This window comes from Canis lupus, chromosome 29 (assembly GCF_048164855.1).
Source record: "Canis lupus baileyi chromosome 29, mCanLup2.hap1, whole genome shotgun sequence".
In the NCBI taxonomy this organism is placed as follows: Eukaryota; Metazoa; Chordata; class Mammalia; order Carnivora; family Canidae; genus Canis; species Canis lupus.
In genome coordinates, this window is record NC_132866.1 from 16633088 (window position 1) to 16646567 (window position 13480).

At 44.3% G+C, this 13480-nt stretch overlaps 1 protein-coding gene across 2 annotated transcripts in view; it reads right to left on the reverse strand.

Moving 5' to 3' along the window:
- Window positions 1-3120: 3120 nt before the first annotated feature.
- The window catches only part of CASP7 (caspase 7), a 30191-nt gene continuing 19831 nt past the window's right edge, over window positions 3121-13480 (reverse strand). The window contains exons 3-7 of one of the 2 annotated variants that reach the window (XM_072805250.1): window positions 10323-10456; window positions 9736-9864; window positions 8813-8988; window positions 8292-8421; window positions 3121-4700 (exon numbers count right to left, since the gene is read on the reverse strand). In XM_072805250.1, the coding sequence (XP_072661351.1) occupies window positions 4477-4700; window positions 8292-8421; window positions 8813-8988; window positions 9736-9864; window positions 10323-10456 (793 nt within the window). In that variant the 3' untranslated portion in view covers window positions 3121-4476. Of the gene's footprint in view, window positions 4701-8291; window positions 8422-8812; window positions 8989-9735; window positions 9865-10322; window positions 10460-13480 lie in introns of both variants that reach the window. The other variant, XM_072805249.1, reaches the window with a different exon arrangement.

Sequence of the window (13480 nt, forward strand, 5' to 3'; positions counted from 1 at the left end):
GCTGGTTGAGACATGCTTGAACTACTTAAGCTGGAATCAGCAATTTAGACCAAAACTGTCAGACTGTTTATATTTTCCTCTTTCCCAAATCCTCCCTGAACCTCATGCCATCTACTTTGGTCAGACCATCAAAACCCAAGAGGTGCTCAGCCTTGTATATCTGCAGCCATAACACCATGTGCTTCAATCTAAATATTTGACATAGTTTGTGTTTAAATGCTTAAAACAAACTTACTAGAAACTTGCCATACAGGTTTACAGTGCGTTATAAGTCAAAACTCATGGCAAAGCCAACTCATCATATTTCGTTTCTGTGGTTTTGAATGTTGACCAAGTGATTTTTAATGACTATTCATGCATGAACCTGCAAGCTATGGGGTTTCCATGTCCACATGAGCACTGTGGTGGTAGCTGGGGCCTTCCAAATGTGTTCTTGGTGTGTTTGTGTTAATTACTTACGAATCAAAGATAATTACTTGCCATCTGATCCAAAATGAAAGCTCTGAGGTCTATCAAAGGGTGATCTATGGCCTGAGGACACACCGGCAGGGAGAACTAAAATTCTCTTGGTGTCCACCTGGGCTCTGAGGAAAGGTGGGAAGAGATAAGCTCTGAGACTTCAATGCACAACAGCTCCTGCACCAATGAAAACATGCAAGGATTGGCTCCCTTAATCCCATCCTATTTATGTGGACATTATAAAGGCTGCAATTCATATTTGAAGACACTTTGAGAACATATAAGCAGTCCTATTATGTTGCTCAGAAGGTTCACTTAAAATGGGGGAGAGCAGGGGGATCCCTGGGTGGCTCAGCGGTTTGGAGCCTGCCTTTGGCTCAGGGCGTGATCCTGGAGTCCCGGGATCAAGTCCTACATCAGGCTCCCTGCATGGAGCCTGCTTCTCCCTCTACCTGTGTCTCTGCCTCTCTCTCTCTCATGAGTAAATAAATTAAATCTTTAAAAAAGGGGGGGGGGGAGAGCATAGAAAGCCTATCATGTAAATTCAGGGGATTATGTCGCTTTACAAGAAGATATGAAGGTTTAGCAATGCCTAAAAACATGTCTTCTGTGGATGCTTCAAAATATACATGTTCTTTCACTAATTCCTTTTAGGCCTATTCTATATGATCAGCTCCACGTTCAGAAGTGCAAAATGGAAGCAAAAATGTTTAAGAATTCAGAACTGAGCTTCTCAAGCTGTAACATGCACCTGGATCCTCTGGGGACCTGGTTACAGTGCAGATTTGTGTCGAGCAGGTGTGGGGTGGAACCCGGGATCCTGCATTTCCAACAAGCTCCCAGGGGATGCTGACAACACAGTGCACACACTGGATGCTGCAAGATACTACATTATCTACAAGGCCAACAATATAAAAGAACCGTCTGATCTGAGTATCTTTGAAGACCTCTTAAGGATCACATTCCTTCGGAAGTTAGTGCTACCTGGCCTACTGCTACTACACTCCCTGCTAATGACACAGATAAATTCCTGCTTTAATTTGGTGACCACCACAGCATCTCACTTGGCCACATGATTGCCGGGAAAGGGCATGAAAGATGAAAAACTAGAAGGCAGGTAGGGTGTGCTCCACGGGAGTCCAAAGGCAATCTTTGGATCCCAGGGTATTTGGTGACAAGATTTTCAGGCAATGAGCTGCAAGACTGGACAAGATAAAGGATTTGTCACCTAGGGCCTGTGCCCTTCCAGAAAACATTGTCTTCTTTCTCACAGAGAGGCCTTCCTTTCCTGGAGGCTTTGAACCATGTGAATACACTGAACTCCAGTACTTTGAGGCCTATTTTGGGCAATTCATAAACACAATAGGCTTAGCTGGTTTATGGAAATTTGTTCAAGGAAAAGGCTCAGGGTGGAGTCTAAGGCTGACTGTGAACGTATCAAGAGCTAACACTTAAAATAGGCTAATGGTACCTTGAGAGAAAAACAGAAGCCCAGCTATGAGCCCATTATGCTCGCGAGGATAACATCCACCTGCACTGGCTTTCACCAAGCCAAGGCAGGGCTTTGCTGGTTCCTCTGGTACGGGACAGGCTGAGTTCTAAATAAGAAAGAGAACTAGGAACATGTATTCACCAGACTGGGTTTGTATCAGAATTTTGGTTTACAAAAAGATCAGAAAGGTTAAGAGGGGAGAAGTGACTAAGCACATACTCAACTTGGAACAGTATCTCTGATCTTGATAAACAAGAGTGTCTGCCCAGTGAAGTATTCAAAGAAGGCTCTTTCTTGACAGCCACTTCTATCTCTGGTCTAAAGGACACATATCAGAAAGGGAGACAGAACATGAAAGACTCCTAACTCTGGGAAACGAACTAGGGGTAGTGGAAGGGGAGGTGGGCGGGGGGGTGGGGGTGACTGGTGACAGGCACTGAGGTGGGCACTTGATGGGATGAGCACTGGGTGTTATTCTATATGCTGGAAAATTGAATATCAATAAACAATAAAATTTATTAAAAAAATAAAAAATAAAGGACACAAAGGAATATTATTTGTGAGCTCAATACCTATGATTGCTCAAGAGAATTTTTAAAGAAACCCAATACCCTGACACTTGGAATCTTTAATGAAGTTTACAAGGGAAATAACTAGAGTACTAAAATTTTTACTTCCAGTTACAATGCACTTAGGCACATTCATTTCTACAAGAGGTTCCTTTAATAGGATAGTCTGTTTTCCAAAGAACAGCTGATGAATTCTGAGAATGGTAGGGTGGATGCTTGTTGATTCATGATCTGCACTTAAATTTTGTACAATTGGATATTTTAGATGGCAGGAAACCAGAGACAGATCTAATAAACTGGCCGTAAAGTAGTTTTCTTATTGAAAGAAGATAAATGGTAGCCCATTGTGAACAGCTTTATAAGTTAATTAACCCTTTACGTGAACAATTTTAGTTTCCCAAGTGACTGACTTGCTGTTCTGTTAGTGTTCCAGCTTCAAAAGAGACATGAATTATATTTTGTGTGGAGGTCAAGTCAGTGAGGGTCAATCCTTATCCCGTTTTCCCATTTTTTCTACTGCCATAAAAAAACTTTAGAATGAAAGCAAACTGAGAAAAAAAAAAAAAAAGAAAAGAAAGAAAAGAAAGCAAACTGAGCAGGTTAGGAATTAAGCAACCACTTTTTAATCAATAAATATGAACATCTGTGTGTTAACCAGTTATTAGGCCAGAATAAAATCGTAACTTATCAAGAATTCAAAAGGTAACCTTGAAAACAAAGTGGAAAAATCTTTGCCATAAACTTTTCCCACATAGAGAATTAGGGGTAACAAAAAATTTACTCAGAATAAGGCTTGGAATAATCTAAAAAATTCCAGGTAGATTTCAAAGCTAAAAAATATTATTTTGCACATAGTGGTCAATACGGAGATTATCGGACAATTCAATGAATAAATGATTGAAGGGAGGAATCGCTGAACCTCAGGGAATAGGTTGACTTATATTCACATTATGGACCATTCTGATACCCACTCCTTGCTCCTGCCTCACCTCACTTGGCTTTGCTGTGCTCTGTATTTGCAGGACATCATGCTTCCAAGGCGCTTGTCAGCTGGCTTCCAGGTAAGGTGGTGGAGGAAGAGTCGAGGGCAGGAGAGATGAAGCCACGGTATTTCTTTACATCTGACTCAACTGGTCTTGCCCCAACTCAGGCAGGGGCTTTGTCTCTGCCATGGCTCCAATTCCCACAATCCCTTGGTGGTCCCGGCTCTTACCAGGCCCCCACCATGCTGCCACTTCCGTGGGCTACCCCAGCTTCTAGACTAAGGGGACCACACCTTTTCATAGCCTTAAGTGGTAACAGATTCCTTTTATTTGGGGTTTCTTTTATCATCTTTGTGGTCAATTTCCTCTATTAAATTTCCTCTACTGAAACACCTGGAATGGTTTCTGTTTCCTGTTTGATACATATTAGAATCATTAACATTTTTTTCCCTTTATCTGGAAAGTTTTGCATGAGAATCTGTCCTAAGCCAATGAAAAATCACTCAAATCACACTCTACCCACTTTCTGCAACACTGGTGAACAGATGCTGTTTTTTTTTTTCAGCCCTGCAATGCTATTTGCCAAGTAGACCCCATCTACCGTGTCACCACCAATCATGGTGGACACAGCCAAGAGTCTGTGGAGGTTGTTTCTGTTGTATGTGCTACATGGAACAATAAGCAGATAAATACAAACAAAAAATTAGTCTTAAGAAGAAATTACAAAGCCATCAAATGGATACATTGTAAAAAAAAAAAAAAAAAAAAGGAGAGAGAGTCTCCGAAAACATACAAACATAAGACAGCACCAGAAAGTTTCTTTCCTTTTGAATCAATAAATGTTCCTGAATTAAAAACCTTTAGAATTTCTAGGTATTTCAAAAGCATCAAAAAAAAAAAAAAAAAAAAAAGACTCATGAACAAATGATCCATGGTTTTTCAGCAAGAATGCATCCCTGAAATGGTTATCTTTTCAGAAGTAGAGTTCCTTGGTAAGCATGGAGACCACACATGGGATCTGCTTCTTCTCGTGGAAGTGGGGGTCATCCGACTGGGACTCGAAGTGCCTGGCCACCCTGTTGTTCACCCTGGTGAGGATATGCAAGATCTCCAGGCTCTTGCCGTGCTCATTCAGGGTGGAGCACAGGGCCTGCACAAACCAGGACCCACTTCCTGGGCTCCTCCATGAGTAATAGCCTTCAACAAGACAGAAAGGAGAAGATCAGATCAGCTGAGCTGGCCGCTGCCCCATGCACCACCAGGAATGGGCTCTCAGTGTATGGGGCCTTCATATCTGCTTTCCCAAAATTATCTTACTCTTCTCTTCCTGCAAGTTCCCAGTGAGAATTGCGCTGGTGTGCTCAGAGAGCAAACATCTTCAGTTTAGAAGGCTGCAAGGAGATGCTTAACACATATGTTCCTGAATGATACACATCAAATACCTAAGTGTGGATGAGACAAATGGGCACGTGGAGCTTTCCAAGGGAAATGCTGGAAAAGCACTCCGGCACTCTGGAACTCCTCACTGCCCTTTGAGGTGAGAGCTACGTTCTAATCCAAGCTTCCAAGAATTTGCAGGAGATCTTAGAGAATTTTGAGATGTGTTCCTGTTGTTGGGGCACACAGAACTGGAGCCTGACTCCTTATGAAGAAATCTGGAAGTGAGAGGTGGCTGGATCACCTACTGCCTTAGGGGTAAAGCCAAGAGAGCATGCTGTTCTGAGGCCAACACCATAAGGGCAAGGGGTGTGCTTCTCATGGACCACATCTGGTCTATGCCAGAAGAAGCTTCCGCTCTGTCTGTCCAACAGGATTTCTTGGAGGGACAAGGAGACCTCAGCATAAAGAGGCTAGTCAAGTGTCCTGGAGGATTCCCAGGAGCTGAGGAAGGAATCACAATACACAGCCAGGGATGGAGATGCAAATCAAAGTCCAGGAGATGCAAGACACAGGAAACCAAGGGATTCGAGAACATGCCCAAGAAGAAAGGACCCAGCTTTAATCATCTCATTGGTACAGAGCACAAGAAGCCAGGTAACCATGCAACTTGGAGCTTCCCCTAACTCTCTCCCATCTTTGACTCTGAAAGAGTCTAAAAAGGAACCGGCATATGGTGAAGGAGGTGAATAAGGGAAAAAATCAAGGCCCTGTTAGCACCTTAGACCTATAGCAGGGCTGATCAGAACCTGGAAGAAATTTAAGGCCGAATTGGGTTCTGGGTCTTAGTTATTATTTCAGTCTGGATATTCTGGTTACAGTGCTGTGACTGTAACCTGGAGAGAGACCATACTGTCTAATATCTTAGTGTGAGCACCACGGACCTGGTGATGGTCAAGGGAAGACTCCATCACTCCCAACCCCCAGGTGGAAAGGAACATATAAAATAAAATCAAGCTGTATTTGGCTTACATGATAAGCTGTGCTTTGTGCTCCTACTGCCAAGTGGTCTCACCAGTTTGATGAGATTCAGTCAACACCATTATAATTGATAACAATCACTTATTGAATAGATGTACAGTAAGTTTAGGAGTGACCTATGTGGGTAAAGTGACTGAGGCACACTTAGAATTCTTCCTGCAGCACTGAGCACTGGTAACCACCAGTGAGGGGATTTAAGCCCCATGTACCAGAAAGCAATTCGCTTGCAGAGGGGCTCGAATAACTCATCTCATTCTGTAAAATAACTGATGAGGTTGGTCCTGTGCTGCCAACCATTTCATTACTGCCCCTGCCCTCATGTCCCCTAACCCCTGACCTACGTGGTCTTCCAGGGAACCAGCCTGAAACACAAACTCATCCTGTGGCTCTCCTACCTAAAATAGCTCCGTTGTACTTCTTTATCAGGGTGAAGTTTAGGCTGCTCAGGATATAGCTCCTCATAGCACAGAGGACTCACCAAGATGCGGCCCCTTGCCTACCCATCCAGGTCTGATCCATGCCATACCTGGTCACATCCTGTGCTATGGACTGTGTCTCTCAAAACTCAAATGTTGAAGCTCCAACCCTTCATGGACTATTAGAAGTAATAGGGCCTTTTAGAAGGTAATTAATGTTGAACTAGGTTATAAGGGTGGAGCCCTGATCCAAAAGAGTTAGTGTTCTTATCAGAAGAGACACCAGAGAGCTCCCTTCACCTCCACCATCTCTCTCTCTGCCCTGTGGGGACAGAGCTAGAAGTAGCCAGTCTACAAGCCAAGAAGCAGGGCTCCACTAGAAACCAAAATGGCTGGGCCTTGATCGTGGACTTCTTAGACTCCAGAACTGTAAGAAATGTATTCCTACCCTTGAGTCTGTGGCATTTTGTTACAGCAGCCCAAGCAGGCTAACACACCCCGTGATCCGGCCTTTTGAGTGTTACCAAAGCACTGGGCATCTGACCCTTCGGCATGCTGTTTGGTAAACCATCTTTCCCTCCCATTGTTGTTTGATTTTTTTCATGACTCAGTTACAGGGAGTTTCTGGGAAAGTTTCTCTTACTGCCTCCCTAGAGTTCACCCTTCTTCCTTTACCTCTGCCACACTTTGCTCAGAGTGCCTATAGCTCTACCATTGGGTTTGTTTATCCAGGTTCATGCCCCCATGACACTGCTTCCCTCTTGAGAGAAGGAAGACCAAATTATTTTTTCACATGATCCTTAAAACTTGTTTTTTTTTTTTTTAAAGATTTTATTTATTCATTCATGAAAGACACACAGAGAGAGGCAGAGACACAGGCAGAGGGAGAAGCAGGCTCCCTGTGGGGACCCGATGTGGGACTCGATCCCCAGACCCCAGGATCACGACCTGAGCCAAAGGCAGATGCTCAACTGCTGAGCCACCCAGGTGTCCTGATCCTTAAAATTTGTGAAGTTGTCATTCTTATGAAATCCCACCGGTAGATCCTGCCAGAGTCGGTTTTCCAAACATACTAACCAATTTATTATAACCAAGACCTACTACAGAACTACTACCCACGTGAGGGAGTTCTAAGTGATAGGTTTTACTTAAAACAAAGGAAGGAATTCCACTGAACTAAGGCGAACATGGGAACTTGGGAAATGAGTAGGCTTGCTCATTCCTGGCATTTTCTGGTGCCTGTTTCTGGGCTGCAATGTAAAGGAATCTGGGTCTGAGCTATAGCCATAGCTGTATACAGAAATTTCTATGTGACCTGGAGCATATCACTGAAGCTCACCCAAGCTCATTTTCTTTTTAAATCTGTCAAATTAAGATACTAATGCCTTTCCTAACTTCCCAATTATTATAGAAATGATATGAGGTAAGAGATAGGAAAACACTCTATAAAATGTCAAGTGCTATAGAAATGTTTGTTCTTACTATGACCAATAATAATAGTGGTAGTAAATCTAAGAATTGAGCTTACTTGGAGAGAACAGTGAACACATCCCCATGGTAGGCAGAATCATGGTCCCTAGAGATGTCCATGCCGTAACCCCAGAACCTGTGAATGTTACCTGAGATGCAAAAGGGACTCTAGCAGATGTGATCACGGTTATGGAAATGAGAGGTGGGGAGAGTATCCTGGGTATTCCAGGTGGGATACCCAACCTAATCATAGCAGTCCTTAAAAGAGGAGAACCCTTCCCAGCTGTGGTCAGAGGCAGTGGACGACAAACTAGGGAATTCTAACATGTTGGAAAAAGCCTCCAGAATGTTCCTTCTGGAATTCTGTGAAGCCACTATGTTTTGGGGAGTTTATCGCTGAAGCAACAGGAAATGAATATAGCCCCAAGCCTGCACTGTGATGGTGGGATGGCATGGTCTGGTTAACAGGCAATGGATTTGATACCTGGAACTGTAGAATACGCGAAGAGAAAGTCGGCTTCAACGGGGATCTTATATCGAGGATTGGCATCTGTATCATTGATGGGCCCCGAGTCGGCCTGGACCCCATCATCCAGCTCGGTCCCCCGGCAAGCCTAAATACCAAAGCAAAGATCACTCCGTGGAGTCAGGAACAGGAACCTGTGTGCTCTTCACTGCCGCGGCCCAGTGCTGAGGGGTGTGCCCGGCATGTGCTAGCAGCTCAATGAGAATTTGATAAATAAGTAAATAATGGACAAAGGTTGTGTCAAATTAGCAAACAAAGCAAATGAAAATATTGCAGTGTCTTAAAGAAGTCTTCACAGCTGGTGATCTGATGCAAATACAGATGCCAAGCATCTAGAGGTAGAAAAACAAAACTCAAGTTTGCCATCCTCCACCGAAACTGCACCTACATGTGTAAAAGTGTTAGAACCCAAGTCACTCTGTAATCACTCCGTACTCTTTTATCTTTTCCAGTGGTATTTGGCTTTGAAAAGTGATTACCTGAATGAAGAAGAGTTTGGGTTTCTCTAGAAGGGTTCTGCATCTATCCCCCCTAAAATGGGCGGTCAAGTCCTTTATTGCTGTCATGCCATCTGTTCCATAAATTAGATTTTCTTCTCCGTGGCTTAGTAAGATGCAGGCGAAGCAAGCAGAATTTCTGTGGTCCTCTTCAGAGGCTGCAAGCAAGTAATTTGAGGACTAAAAAGTTAAGATAAAAGTCCTATGGGACCTCCAAAGGGTCCTCCCTCCCAGACTGGCAGTGGCCACCGACTGTCAGACACGTATGCAGGGGAAGGAGCACCTCTGTGGAGAGAAGGAAGACCAGTGGAGAGAAGTAGAATTCTCACTTAGTCTGAAACCAAGACGGTGCTGCCTCTTGAGGAAGTGCGCCCCATGTGTGGGCGGGGTTCGGGGGGCAGCATCTAGGGGTGCTGATGGGCTTGGCCCTGCTGTCTGTTAGGTCTGTGATGCCAGCCAAGTGACTTCACCACTTTGTACCTTTATTCCCTTATCTATAAAATCTTTCTAAAACCTAAGGTACTTCTAAATATATGATTATTTTATCTGCCAGATTATTTATCTGCCACCAGGGAAAAGTTGACACTTTCAGCTGTGTTCTAGACAGGAAGATACAGACTTGTTCCTCTTCTATGAATTACCTTTCTGAAACTGAGACCGTTCTATAGATACCAAACCTATCGCTTGCTGTCATGGGCACTGATTTCATCTTTTTAGGGGAGAGATCGAAGTTTCCTGAAAAGCTCCCCTGCCTGGGCCCAAGTAACCCTAAGGAAGGCAAGGGTGCCCAGGCGGAAATCGCTCCATCCCACAGAGGCACCCTCCCAAGAGGGGCATGCTGCTCCGTCCCGGAGCAGGGAGGAGGTGGGAGGGTGGGAGGCGGGGAGACATACACACACACACACCTTTCTTTAGCAGATCTTGCATCTTGGCACAAGAACAGTCATTATAGATGACCACATCAAAACCCAGGTTTCTGAAGCACTTGAAAAGAGCCTCGGCATCTTTGTCCGTTCCATTTCGGACGCCCATCCCTGTGGGAAGGAAGCGCAGGATGAGCCATCCCTGGTTGAGACCTGCCTGCCAGCAGCATCTGGTCGAGGCACTAAGTGTAGCCTTACGGGCTCTGGTGTAAATGCTCCCCCGAGGTCACTGTGTGCATGAGCAACTGAAATAAGAAGCAAACTCAAAGGAGAAGGTCATCCAGCCTGCCCACAGAAGGTGAGCCTCGTCACAGCAACCCTCTACTCCCAGCAAGGCCAAACAGCTCCCCTTGATTCTTAGCCCTTTGTTCACATCCCCCATCACCTCATGCACCAGGTGGGACCTTAGACTTGAAGCTCCCGATGTCCCTCATGCCTTCTTCCCGGGCCATGAACAGCATCAGGCAGGGTGTTGCCTGCCACGGCAGGTGGGCACAACCCTTCTCTAAGTGAAGTCTGATACAAGCTGAAGGCAACGGGAAAGGTTAGCCCTGGCCCACAACATTTACCTGTTGTTTTGTCGAAGTTCTTGTTGTTTATGATGATGCATTTGCCCACCTTCTCAAAATTCATGTTATACTGGTATGTAGGCACTTGGTCCTGGGCAGTCTTGATTGATCTCCCGGAGTCATTTTTCTTCTTCCTACTTGGAAAATATAAAGCGAGTCAGGGGCCGTGGAGGATGTCTGGACACAAATGGCCTCTGGATTCCACTGCTAGCATGGCAGGGGTGCCCAGGAAAGCTGTACCACCTGTGAGGAAAGGCCCCAGGTGGGCAGATGGCTCCATTTAATTGGTCATATTTGAAATGAACAGGATCTCCTGCCTTGTTTTACTAGATGCCAGAGAGAGTGTGATCCTGGGGCATACTGGCTGGGATGGCTACAACGTGTTTGTAACACTTGGAGCTGTTTATAGCACCTGGAGCTATGTCATTCCTTGCTGGTGGGAACCTACTTTTTACCTCCATTGTTGAAAACTCGCAGAATCTACCCAAACTGAATTTAAACACAGCCCGTGGCACAGCAGTTTAGGGTGCAGGGATGCACTGCTGGGCGCATGCATAGATCGGGTGCATCCCTGCATCCTAAAGTTGATCAAACACAAAAAGGGAAACTGATCTACACATGTGCCCAGCAGTGCTGTTCAGCAAGGGCCCCAAGCAGCAAATAATTCAAATGTCATTTACAGTGTCATGGATAAACTGCTGAATATGCATATGATGAAATAGCATATAATAGTAATAGTGACCAAACCACGACAATACGAAGCCCCATCAATGAATCTCATGACTATCATATTGGATAAAAGAATTCATAGTCAGAACACTGACACCTCATATGAGAAGTGGTTACTTTAAAAGGGGGAAGAATGGAAGAGCAATTTAAAAAAGAAAGTCATCCCCTTCCAATCTCCAGACGCTGGCCATCCAGCTTACCAGAAGCCTGGCATGGAGGCTGGAACACGCAACATCATTGAGCAGACACAGAAAAAAATGTCAGAATGTGAGCTGAAAGCAGCTGTGCTGGTCATCCAGGGGAATGTAAACTCCATGAGAGAAAAGATTTTTCTCTCTGTTCTGAAAAATTGCTGACTCCCCAATCCCTAGAACAATGCTTGGCACATAAGTTGCTCAATAAATATTTTTTATAAACTACAGACCAATATTCCTTATGAATAATAGATGTAAAATTTAAAAAAAAATTTGAGAGAGAGAGAGTGAGCATGTGAGTGGGGAGGGGCAGAGGGAGAAGGAGAGAATCTTAAGCAGGTTCCATGATCAGCATGGAGCTGGACACAGGGCTTGATCTCACCACCCTGAGATCAGGACCTGAGCCAAAATCAAGAGTTGGATGCCCAACCGACTGAGCCATCCAGCTGTTCCTGGATATAAACATTAAGAAAACATTAGCAAGCCTAATCTGGCAATCTCCGAGTAGGATTATTCATCATCACCAAGTGTGACCAATCCCAGTAATTCAAGGTTAGTTTAACATCCAAAAATCAATTAATGTAATCCATCATATTACTAGACAAAGATAAAGGACAAAAACCACCTAAACAGCTCCACCGATGCAGAAAAAACTGACAAAATCCAATACTCTATTATGATAAAAATGCTAAGTAAACTAGCATTACAATGGGACTAACTCAACCTGAAAAGGGTAACTATGAAAAACTCACAGATATCATACTTAGTGAGGAGGCATTGAATGCTTTCCCTCTAAGGTCAAAAACAAGTCAAATATGTCTACTCTTGCCACTTCTGTTAAATACCGTACAAGAGGTTCCAGTCAGGGGAATTAGAGGTAAAAAGAGGTGTTCTATGAATGAATGCATCAAGTGCATTGCCTCATTTTACAGTTATGGAAACAGGTCCACAGGGGGGCAGGGGTTGTTCAAGGTCGGCCAGGTAGTGATGAGCAAAGACCACCACATTGGCCCCAGGTGATATCAGCATCTCACGTCAGTGCTCCAGAGCCCCACACCTAGAGCATTTGTCAGAAGACTAGTCCAGCATGATGCCAAAATTTTGGTCAAACATTGGGAGGAGAAGGTGAAAATAAAAACTCAGCTTGTTACCTGACAAATGTGGGCATTTCATTCTGAGTTTCACTGAATCTCACCTGTAGTAGTTTCTCAAAATCTCTGGAAGGACATGGCCTTTGCTGTTACCCCTCCTACCTGGGTCTAGATTACAAAGTGACTCTGTGTGTCCAATCTCCAGATTGCTTATTGCTTTTCTTCAACTGTAACCCCACTCTATCCTCCACTTTTACAAGGCCAACATTCTTCTGTAATATCACCTGATTTTTAAAAGAGAAATAGCCTCAATTTGTTCCACTTTCTCTGGACTCTTCCTCCCTACATTTTCTTTCCCCAGGAAGGCAGCACAAACAAGCACTGGACTGGGACTCAGATATCTGCCCATGAGACCCTTCACAGAGCACTGACCTCCTTGGAGGTCCTAGAAAACAGAGCCTTCTGTGACCGTCACAGAAGAATATGGCCAATTTCATGGGCAGTAATACTCTTGTAGAGTCTTTTCCCTCTCCTGGGCCTCCATAAAAGCTCAGAGGGGACAAATATTGGTAAAGTGAGCTTCTGTAGCATTCAAGGATATGCCATGTGGGGGTTGGGGGGGTGACTAGGATTTACTTCTGAATTCCCTGTCAATAACCCATACTGACAGTGTCCTCTGTGCATGTGGAAAATTATCTGCAGGTACTCTTTTTTTTTTTTTTTTAAAGATTTTATTTATTTATTCATGAGAGAGAGAGAGAGAGAGAGAGAGAGAGAGGAACAGACACAGGCAGAGGGAGAAGCAGGCTCCATGCAGGGAGCCTGATGTGGGACTCGATCCTGGGACTCCAGGATCACACCCTGGGCTGACGGCAGGCGCTAAACCGCTGAGCCACCCAGGGATCCCTGCACGTAGTCTTTCATATGCACACAAAATCTTGAAGCCTCTGAAGGACGTGAATGTGACTTAATTATACCCATTTTATAGGTTATAATAACAACTAACATTTGCCAGGCCCTTAAAATTCTCCCTGCATTTTCTCATTTCCTCCTGACAGGTCTTTAGCTAATGTAAGACCACTCAAAGACCCTAATAAGACTAGTATTAAGTCTAACAGGCTGGAAGTCTTTAAGAGATAAAACT